The sequence below is a fragment of the Oxyura jamaicensis genome, chromosome 1 (assembly GCF_011077185.1).
Source record: "Oxyura jamaicensis isolate SHBP4307 breed ruddy duck chromosome 1, BPBGC_Ojam_1.0, whole genome shotgun sequence".
NCBI lineage: Eukaryota > Metazoa > Chordata > Aves > Anseriformes > Anatidae > Oxyura > Oxyura jamaicensis.
The window spans coordinates 166,242,325-166,254,083 of NC_048893.1; the positions used below are offsets into that span (position 1 = coordinate 166,242,325).

Genomic DNA, 11,759 nt, shown 5'->3' on the forward strand with positions numbered 1-11,759 from the left:
AAAAATTTTTTTTTTTTTTTTTTTTTTTTTTTTTTTTTTTTTTCCAAAAATTCCATACCAAATATTTTCTAGCCAAGGTTCAGGTATTTTAATTCAGATATACATGTTAGTACCTCAAAAGATCTGATGCAGATTCCTCATGCTTCTGCATGATGCATGATCTGAAATGCATGATTCCTGAAATGCATGAAATGCATTCATGCATGATCTGAAATGCAGATTCCTCATGCTTCCTCATGGTTTGACCTTCCTAACTGAATACACATCTGCAATCCACATTTCTTCCCTTTTAGAATGTTGCTGATATTAAAAGGTTTTGAAACGGAAGACAAAAGATCTCAAATACTTTTAAGACAAGATGTCCCAGAAGAATGTGTAAGAAGAAATGATTCATAAAAAATTGTCCAAGTGAATTTGGCCAAGAATCAAAGGCTTAGAAAAATAATGAACTGTAAATGCTGATTTAATTGCAAACAGCTTTGCATCTATCTATATATATATGTAATATTTATTATTTCTATGAAAGCCACTTTTTCTCACTATAGCTTTTATAGCCAAAAAGAGCAAAAGAACAATGCGTAGCATACTTAACCTATAGTTGATATCTTGGAGTTTTGTGTATATGGAAAGAATGGGACTGGACTGTAGCAGAACGTTAATATGTTGAAAACAGAGGAAGGTATTCATTAAGAGTACTTTGTTCTTGCTCCAAATACTGTTTTAGACTCTCTCTCCACTGTCTGTGGAGGAAACCTGAAATTAGCTTTTGTTAATATGCCCCAGTTACCAAAATATTGCTATGTAGTATCTTTTAGAAAACTTCACAGGATTTTCAAATCCTGCTGTTTAAAAGCTGTAGAAGCTAGGCCATTAGTGGATTTGGGGAAAAAAATAAAAATAAAATAAAATAAAAATAAAATAAAATAATAAAAAAAAATCTGTTTCCAAGGTTTTGTAGCAATATTGATCTTCAAGTCAATGCATCATTTTGTGGTTCTGTGAGACCACTCATATCCTATTACTATGTAAGTGCAGATACTGATTTTTTTTTTTTTTTTTTTTTAATGGAAATCATACTTGGATTACAAGCAAAATCAAAAGAAGGAAAAACAACAAAAGGAATCTACAGTCAATAATATTTGACCTTATCCAATGTTTAATTGGTTGGTTATTCAAGTCTTTAAAATGGTAGATTTGTACTTACCCTGGTTATTAGAAAGCTGTTTTACAGTAACTATGTACCTTTTTATTGATCATGCTATGTGCTTGATCACGATTACGATATAATGAATAGTTCAATTGGGAGAATTTACTTGAACACTGTTACCTTGTAATAAATTGCCATATGTTCAAAGAGTGGTCCAAAACTACAGCTCTCTTCCAGAACTGAAAGATACTGAAGCTGTAGTATTATGAGATAATTTATAAAGCAGTGTCATCAAACTGGTAAGTTTGAAGTTGAAGTAGAAAGGGCTTGCGAGCTGTGAAATTTGATGGAGTTCAAGAAAAGGGCTGTCAATACTTTTCTTTTTCTGTTTGAATCCATTTCAGTATTCTTCCTTTTTCTAGTTCTAATTTTATCATTGCTAAAATTTAGGACTTTTGTTACAGGTGGACTTTTGATTGTCAGCTACTGACAGCAGATATTTAGTAGTTAGAGATACTTTCCCCAAAGAAAAAAGATGATTACCCATAATTTTGTCTTTTTTTATTATTATTATTATTTTATTTTTTATTATTTTTTTATTTTTTTTAAACTATGTATTTTGTCTTTTTATTGCCATTAACAGGAATTCATCTACTTACTAATTCCTCTACCTCCAGCTTCAAGAGTATTTTAGTCATGTCATAACCAAGTATAGAAATCCTAAAAAGAACCCATTATAGAAATTGTGTGTCCTTGTATTATTATACAAATCATTAAGTAAAACATTTCTGTTATCATTAAACAACCTTTTGGCTCGTATATGCTGGTATGCAACAATGATAACTTCAGCTGAGGAGAAATTTAGTGCTGCAGTACATAAAATAAACACATAACTGTTAACTGTTGACATATTTAGGACAGAAGAAGCATACACACAGTATTTAAAAGAAAAATAGCATGCTGAATATTTCTGGTTTTGAGACACTGTACAATTTGTTCATATAAATCCTTTGCAGAGTTTCTTTATTTTTCAGTTAGGAATTCAGAGGATACCCTACAGCACATTTTCATGCAGGAGCAACTAATTGAGGGAATTCTTTCTACTTTTTATAGACATTACATTAGCTTAAAGTACTTCATATTTCACCAACAGTTTCTCTAAGTTGGAGGAGCAGAAGCTTTGTCTGGATTTTCCAGATAACTTCAATTAAATACATTTCATATTACTACTTCTCAGTCTATGTAACAAGGTTTTACCTGAAGAAAAAGTTCTTCTGAGCTGAGAGAGCATGCTGCATCTTTTAATGCAATTATTTTTCTCTGGAAACATGGGGAGGCAGTATTTACAGCAAAGAATGGGTGTAATGGAATATGGATTGCAAGGCGTATGAGACAAATAGAGAAAGCTTTAAAGACAGCTGATTACTCAAGGCTGTTACGGGGAGATTGTAGATTCACACCATACTCAGTGTTCACAATGAAATTGCATAGATTTATCTGGAAAAAAATATGTTGTCTTAAATAGAAAATGATTTGCAACAGAGAGCCTAATTTTCTTTGTATGTGATTTTAAGGTAAGTTTTTTAGAGATTTCTACTTGGATTTTTTTCTCACTGGAAAAACAGCATGTTTTAATAGTGAAATCTGAGTATTTTAAAAGTGAAAAACTTATTTTTCTTATCATAAGTAATAAGTGTTTCAATGTTTTGTCATACAAGTGTCTTTTTCTTTACTAGATATACTTTTTTTTTTTTCATTTGGAGGACATGTTTCTTCAGGTGACCTTTTAAACAATCATCTGTAAGCAGACATGTGTAATGAATCATCTTCTGTTTTCACTTTTCGGTTCCTCTAGGTACCTGCGGCAGGGTAGCTCATTACAGTGTTTTCTTTTGGAAGTTGCCTCAAACATTTTTTTGAGTTGAAAGGCATATCTTTTTTTTCCCTAAAAAAAAAAAAAAAAAAAAAAAAAAGTATTTCTGGAAAAAAAATCTTAACAGAAACACAAAATGTAAGCAGTAATTTCAAGGATTACACAGACCAGGATATTATTTGCAGCAGTAATATTTGCAGTTATATGGGTTTTCAAATGTAGACCAAAAGCTCCACAAAAAAATCCTTGTCCTTGCCCTTAGCCCAAACTGTTTAGAGTTTGTTTTGATTAACTAAACATTCTTACTGGTTTGGTCATGTATATAGTTCCAGCCAACCAAAAGTATATTCCCTTTTTTTAATTTTTATTTATTTATTTATTTATTTATTTATTTTTTAATTTACTCAAACCTACAAAAATTGTAACAAAGACTTTTGAAGTATTTCATTGCTTTGGCTACTGAGACTATCTATACAATATATATGCCTGTGACTGTGTCAAGGCAATGAGACAAACCAGATAGACCATTATCTATGTGAGCAAACACTGCTAGTCTCCAGAGCAGGCTGGATGCTGGAAGCTTTCCATGCCAGTTCTCAACCCCTAGACATGCCTGAAAGATATTGTTTCACTAAAGAGGAGGGGAAATACTTTATACTGAGTGCACCTACGTCAAAATTCACAAATCTAGGCTAATGTATCAACAAAAAAAAAAAAAATTTCTTTGTTTTTACCCTTTAAACCTGTAAATGATATTTTGTAGTTCACCTTCTGATATCAAGTTGCGAAACAAATTTTGGAGTATTTACAAGGCTAGTTATTATGCTTACTACATAAGAAAAACTTGCATCAAAAAATTGAATGTTTTTTTCTTTATAATGTGTTCATGACTTTAAGAATTTATCCTTTGAAAGCATTTCTTCTTACTTAGTATTTATCATCAGATTTTCTTTCTGAATACCATATATGCTAAAAGATGAAGTATATCAGAGGAAATTATATGTGAAAATTTCAGCATGTAAATATGTGAAAACTGAATATATTTCAGAGTTGGTGTTTTAATTTGTTCACAAATGTCTTGCCTAATAAATTTTTCTTTTGTTATATTTATTATTGGATTTTGCAGTCAAAAACACCATAATATTAACCTAGAAAAAATATTGGTAAATGATGCCATTTGTGGATGATTTAGATCAGGGATCTTCATATTATTTACACCACTGGTTTTGAAATTATACTAGTGGAGCTCTTATCAGTTTCAGTTCAATATCAAGTATTGGGTGTGAATAGCTAGTAACTCAGATATATGTCTGAGAGCTTTTTTCTTTAAAACACTATTCACAGATGCATCAAGAGGGGTGAACAAATAGAAGGGGCCAACTGTAGCTTTCTTCATACAGAAGGAAATAGTGAAAGCAGCATTCTTATTCTTTATTGATTATTTTGACCCTTATTATTATTATTCCACTTCCAAATATTTGGAAGGCCACCACTGGTGAAAAGAATACTAAGATCAGTACTTGTAATTAGAGACTGATGGTAGTGTAGCCTTCCATGGGTCAATTTATATATCTAATATTGGAATCTAGAGAATCTACAGGAGCATCTCACAAGTCATTTTGTTTTAAGTTTATAGTATGCAGATTTGTTGTATTTTTTTCTCTTCTTTGAACACCAAAAACTCATCTAGCTAAAAGAGGACTTTTGCAAACTTACTTAGGAACTGTGAAATTTTTCCAATAAGATTTTCCCATGATTCAACAAAAATTCTGTCTATGCAAGTGCTATATAAACCTGACCCTCATGACTATGCTACCAATAATTCAAATCACATTTTATATAGACTGGTATTAGGTCATAGCCAAAGATAAAACTGTTATTGCTGTGCAGTGATGGATGGTTTTATATAATAATATCAAAAACTGATATTGATTCATGAAGGTTCTCATACTTTCAAAATAAGCAGCCTTGACCTTGCCTTCAAAATTTGATGGGGTGGGGTTGGAGAGGGAGAAAATAGTTTCATTTTCTTGTCTAGATAGATATTTCAGAAGCTCATTATCTGATACTTTTTATACCCACAAACTCGTTGTGCTAGTTGTTTGTATGATTTCCAGCAGAAGGAATGCAGTCTACTTAAGAAATCATTATCTGGAATATATAGTGGTGGTATGCACAGTACAGAATAAAACAGATCAGCGATGGCCAAGAGAGTGTTACGCAACTTAAGCTATGTATGCTTTACTTATTACTATTTTATGTCCTTTAATAATGTGTAGGTGACATGACACACACTATGAATCTTAAACATTTATATTTTTGTTCCCACTTCAAGAAGTGAGAAATACCGTGTTCTGTATTAATTGGATATTTTTGGCTCAAGCTTTTAATAGTGACAAATGGAGATGTGCCAAACTGCCTGAAAGTAATTCAGGCTGTCAGTGAACCACAGTGGCTGCCAGTTTGCAGACAATTTCTAGTTTTCTTGGGTCTGCACATCTCTTTCACACTACCTATTTACCATCTGAATAGAGAGCCAGCACTCTGAGACATAAATGAATGTATTTGTCTTTAATATGAAAGTGTCTCTGTGAGGACTCGTGTTACATTGTGTCACACATCATAAACCAGCCTGAACTTCTGCAATGACACAAACTGCAGACTGATCTCCTCAAGCAAGCAACAATTAAAGTGCTGCTGGAAGCCAAAGAACATAATTAATAAGCAGGCAACTCTGAGGCTGCCACATAATTTTCTCAAGTTGGAATTATGTTTGTGTTAGATTAGCTCATTCTCTCCAGGACACCTGAAAGTATATTTATGATAGAACAAACAACCTACCCCTGTGGAGACAGCAGCAGAAGTCTTTGTTTCTTTATGAGCTTGGTCCAAAGCAGCTTTATGCTCCTGAGTTTACAGGAAAGAGAGGGCAAAACTTTTATTTACAAATATGGAACATCTGCTGGGATAGAATAAAAAAGCAGTTGATTAGCATGCAGGTTTCATCTTGAAGGGCTTCACAGACTGGACCTTTTTACCATTTGGAAGATTCACCTTGGTGAGAGAAATGTTGTGTGGAAATGTCTTTGATAGCTCTCTGATTAAGTCTATCATGCTTTGGAAAGGGGGATGGTACCAGGTTTGAACAAATCTGCATGATAGAACAGAGAATGTTCATGGCTGGATAAAAAAAAAAAAAAAAAAAAAAAAAATAAAAAAATGTACTGTTGCCCTTTGAAACAAAATGAGAGAAAAGCTTGCCGTGGTACTTCTGCTGACAAAATCTGCTTTCTCGAACATGACCAAGTCTCAACATATATAATCTGTGAGGAATAAGATAGTCAAAATATTGCATTCCTAAATAGGCTTGGAATATCTTGGTAACTGCTAAGAAAAAAATAAGAAACAATGTCCTGCTATTTCGACTCTTAAATTCTGCAGCTGCTCATTACCAGAATTATATATCTCATGCTGCCCTTTGGAAGGAAGGCATGGTGCACAGAGCTGGAACAATTACTGAATTATAGTACAATAAGAAAGACATCCCAAAGTGTCACATGTATACAGAGAAAGATAAGAAAGGCCAGCTTAAGTTCTTGGCATTTTAAAGAAGGCAATCAAGAAACCCTTTGAATTCTTTGGTTTTCTTTCCTTGCAGTTCATCTACATTTTTATGCAAGTCTGACAAAACATCCCATTTATGTGTCAGCACTCTCCTCTCTAGATGCATTAGTGTTTATTACAGGCTGAGTTTGCAGATGCTACCATTTGAAAACTGTAATAGAGCCAGTTGAGTGGCCTTAACATTTATACAATTACTAAAGATTTCATGTTTTCCTCCCCAGTGCTGCTGAAATAAAAATGGCTCCAGCATAGCCATGCTCCATACAATCCTGTAAACCCAAATTGTTTTGCCATAACAGGCTTTGAATTTCATTTTGAGATAAAATACATTGTGTTAATCAACTTACTGTTAGTGAATTATTTGAGTGACATATTTGGCACATTTTTGCACATTTATCTATGATCTGATTTCTTTAATAAATTAATCTCACATAAAATGTATACTCTGAAGAGTGCACTAGAGTGTCTTGAATCCTTTGTATCTGCTGATTTGAAAAGAATATGTTGCATTTTTTATACCCCAAATGCTTATCTGGGACTATGGTCTGGAAACTAGTCTAACAAAAGTATTTGTATTCCTTATACTTTCAGACAGTGTTTCTCTTCTTGCATTTGGATTGTACTGAGAATCCCTGTATCAATCTCTTGGATGAAGTCATACAGTATTTCTAGTTAAGTTATTACTTATCCAGAAAGAAAGCCTTTCCAAGAGTGCAAGTATTACATTCTTGTAACATATTTAGTACAATGGTGTTCAATATGCTTGTGTGTTACCTGATATAGACAAAAGAAAGATAATTTAAAAATCCATACCTAATTTATTTCACTGGTTGAGAGTAGATTTTAGTTACTTCTATGATTCTATGTTTTAAATTAAAAAAAAAAAAAAAAAAGTTGGTAGACTAGAAGAGCAAAGAACATTTAAGGAAGTTTTTTTTGTTGATGTTGTTCAGCTGTTGTTTTTTATTATATTATTTTGTCCAGAGTTTTGAAGGTGATGGGTTCAATTCTTTTCTGTAAATCAGTATCAGATTCTAAGTAAGCATTCTGTAAAAATATGAAAAGGAATTATTAAGAAAGACAAATGTTTCCCCAAGTTGTGTAAATATTCTGTGGTGTAGGAAAAAAAAAAAAGAAAAAAAAAAAGAAAAAAAAAAGGAAAGAAATTACTTGTTCCTTAGAGAATTAACAAGGTCTGAATGCTGAATGTCAAGGGTTTGGGAATGATGTATGAACACAGAGGGAACTCTGATAGTCTTACAGTGCAGCAATGCCTAAGAAACAACATACCCTTTATCAGAGTTGAGAGACACTTATTGCTTTTATCTGATGTGCAGTAGCTTTACCAGAACTTGTAAGGATTGTATGTGAGGGATCTTATGTATTTTATCTCATATTCTGTTTATTTTACTCTGCTGTAACTAGTCAAGACTAAAAGCTTGTAGCACTGCTAATATCAATGAAATCTCTGTTGTGTAGACTGGGCAGAAACCACTTTTCCCTTGGCTACTTTTTCAGTGACCCAAGAATAGGATGCTTGAGAAGGGAAATAATTAACAAAGTCATTAATGCTTGTTGCTGGCTAGTTGAACAGGCACCTAATCATTGCCCATCTAGTAAAATGCTTACTTTACTAGAGATGTTGTAACTGCCTTCTGCAACAACAGCTTGAAAGTCTTTTAGCTTTAAAGGTGTTTTCTTTAAAGGTATTAAAGACATCTGTTCTTTTTCCTCTCAGTTTCCAAACCTTAAGCATAGCCAAATCAGAATCAAACAAAGCCATAACAAAATCTGCCATAAAGAGACTACATTTCTCTTTTTCTAAACCAAGCTCCTGAAGGGAGCTCATGCACAGGTGTCTGGTTTCCCACCTACATTCTTACAAGTTCTGTGTGTACAAGTTCTATGCATGTGTAGTGCCTGTTCTGGCTAACATTCATCTGTGAGTGGATTTGGTTTCGTACTGTTTGCTTGTATTATTAGCTTGTAGGCAGTAGATAAGGTCAACAGAATGAAAACTTCAGCACAAGCACATGGGTTTTGAAAATTTTGTGGTAAATGAATTTCTGAGGGGGGCAAGAAATGTCATATGGGTTGAATGGAGCACAGAGGCTCCTTAGTCCTCTGTTAAATTAGCAAAAAGTATAGGCATTATTTTAAAAGTTGAAATTATATGTTATTAAGATCTTGCCAATACAAAACTGAATAATCTTTGCAGTTGTAAATGAACACCATTGGTAAGGAAATCATAGACTGATTACTGAAAATCAAAACTGGGAAACCTCGCCTTTAAAACTAATAGTTTTAAAATATTATTTGATGGAAACATATATATATATATATATATATATATATATATGTTTTAGGAATATGGTCTCATGGAAATTTTGCTTTTAGATAATAGGATTTCCAAGTGGAATAGTTCTGGATTCCTTTCACTTAGCAACTTCATAGGATCTCAAGTTTCAGAGATCTGTTTCTGGTCTTTCAAGATGTGGTTTGTCTAGATATATGAGCATCATCTCCCAAATTTTCTCTCTTTAACCTTTAAGATTTCTCCACTTGCTATCTTTTATTTAGGGTAATACTTTGTTATGGCAAGAAAACAAACAAACAAAACAAAACAAAACAAAACAACAACAACAAAAAAACACTGTATATTCACAGAGAGAGCAGACAATCTTTCTACGAAAAGCTTATTAAGTTACCAGTTACTGTTTCTTGTTCTGGTAGTTGTCTGGTTACTGATAAATTATGTTGCAAATTTATAGTTAAAAATGATCTACCATAATATCACTGTCATTTAACTGTTCACATTTAAATAGTATTGGTTTATTCTTGTATCTCCCATACAGAGACAGATACTATAATGGATATCCTCTCTGACTTCAGTAGTGCTATAACAGATAGGGATCTCTTTTATCCCTTCTGTGAACTCTTTTGGCTCGATGAGAACACATACACAAATAAACACACAAGTAAATAAATAGTAAAAAGAAGATTTACATTTGTTTTGTGAATCTTTTTTCCTATGGAAATTGAAGAGACCTTTCTTTTCTCTGAGATTAATTTCAATTTTTCATATTTTAATATATTCACATAGGGCTGATTGATAGGCTGTAAACTAGATTTGAAGGGGGAAGGGACAAAAACAGGCCCACCACTGATAAACTGTGGGACTGCACACTAAAAATTGAGGGACTGTGTGCTAGCGAGACCCTTCAGTCTGCCCCATGAGGGGCTGTGTTCAATGAAGCACATCTGAAATGTTTCTATAAAAACACACGCAACATGGGAAACAAGCAAGGAGATGTAGAAGCCTTGGCCCAGTCTCAGAGCTTTGACACCATTGGCATAAGTGAAACTTGGTGGGAAGAGGCCTGTGGCTGATGTGTTCCAATGGTCATTTACAGGCTTTTCAGAAGGGACAGGCAGGGCAGGGGAGGCAGGGGGGTGGTGTTCTATGTAATGGAGGCACTGGACTACACAGAACTCGCAGTTGGTGACCATGCATTTGAGAGCCTCTGCATAAGGACCAAGGGACAAGCAAATAAAGGGGATGTTGTTGTGGGAGTCCACTACAGACCACACAGCCATGATGATGACACTGATGAAGAATCAAGAATTAAAGAATCAAGAGTTACTTCAAGATCAGCTACCCTTGTCCTTATGGGTGACTTCAACCTGTCAGATGTCAAATGGGAATATTGCACAGCTGAAACAAACAAGTTCAGGAGATTCCTGAAGCACCTTTATGATAACTTCTTGGTACAGCTACTAGGAGAGCCAAGTAGGAAAGGTGCTGTCCTGGGATTGTTGCTTGTAAACAGGGAGGGTCTTGTGGGTGAAGTGGCGGTATGTGGCTGCCTTGATCAAAGTGGCCATGATGTAGTCAAATTAAAAATCTTTTGTGACAGAAGGAAAACTGCCACCAAAACTTCAGCCTTGGATTTGGAGAGAGCAGACTTACGACTTCTTAGGGAACTAGTTAGTAAGATCTGCTTTTAAAGACATTGGGGTCCATCACTGCTGGTTGGCTTTTAATCTCCACCTCTGAAGAGCAGAGGAACAGAGGCAGAAGGCTGGCTTGGCTGAGCAGGAATCTTCTTCCAGAACTCAGGCAGAAAAAGAAAGTGTTTGGCCACTGGAAGCAAGGTCAGGCAACATGGGAGTACTACAGGTGTGCTGCTCGCCTTTGTAGAGAGAGAATCTGGGAGGCCAAAGCCCAATTACAGTTGAAGCTGTCTAGCAGTGTGGGGAACAATAGAAAAGTATTTTTAAAGTATGTTTACAGGAAAAGGAGGACCAGAACAATGTTCTGATACTTGATGAGGATGGTCACCACACAAAGATGGACATAGACAAAGCAGAGACATTTAATGCATTTTTGCCTTTGTATTCAACACCAGTGATAGGTTCTGGGAGCCCAGATGCCCTGAGTTGGAGGGTATCAATGACCAGAACACAGATAAAAGCATGATAAGATGGGTGACGGGCTATGCCCAAAGTGTTCTTATAAATGGGTTTAAATCAGGATGGACCTGTTAATAGTGGAGTTCCCCACGTCTCCATTTTAGGACCAGTCCTCTTCAATGTTTTCATAAATTATTTGGATGAAGAACTTCAAGGTTTTTGAGAAAGTATTATTTTCTATGCTTTCTATTTCTATGCTTTTTTTTTTTTTTCTATTTCTATGCTTTTTTTTTCTATTCTATGCTTTTTTTTATAAATATAAATTTCAGTCACTATAGGAGAACAAAAGAGAGTATTTCTAAATATATATGGTGTTTTCAGAACAGATAAGGAAAACATGACACCTCCTCACATGTCTGACTTGCTTGAGGGGTTTACTAGTCTGTCATCTCTAGCACAGCTATCTCAGTACTTCTTTTGAGAGACGTAAGGAAACACAGATTTGGTCCTGTAAGCTACAGATAAATACTCCTAAGATCAAACAGGGAAAATAATTTATATTTTGGCTTTAAAAATCTAATACAAAAATATAGTACTGGTGTTATTGTTGACAAGGCCACTTTTGTACCTTGAACTCTCCAAATTCTATCATCAGCTGTTAGCTCTAGACAGCTTAATATGAGATTATTTATTTATTTATTT

General features: G+C 34.2%; 1 protein-coding gene across 1 annotated transcript in view; it reads left to right on the forward strand.

The window, feature by feature from the left end:
- Nucleotides 1-8,411, forward strand: part of PCDH9 (protocadherin 9) — a 699,850-nt gene extending 691,439 nt beyond the window's left edge. Inside the window, exon 5 of the mRNA XM_035321032.1 lies at nt 8,383-8,411. Within this exon, the coding sequence (XP_035176923.1) occupies nt 8,383-8,396 (14 nt within the window). The 3' untranslated portion in view covers nt 8,397-8,411. The remainder of the gene's footprint in view (nt 1-8,382) is intronic.
- The last annotated feature ends 3,348 nt before the right edge of the window (nt 8,412-11,759 follow it).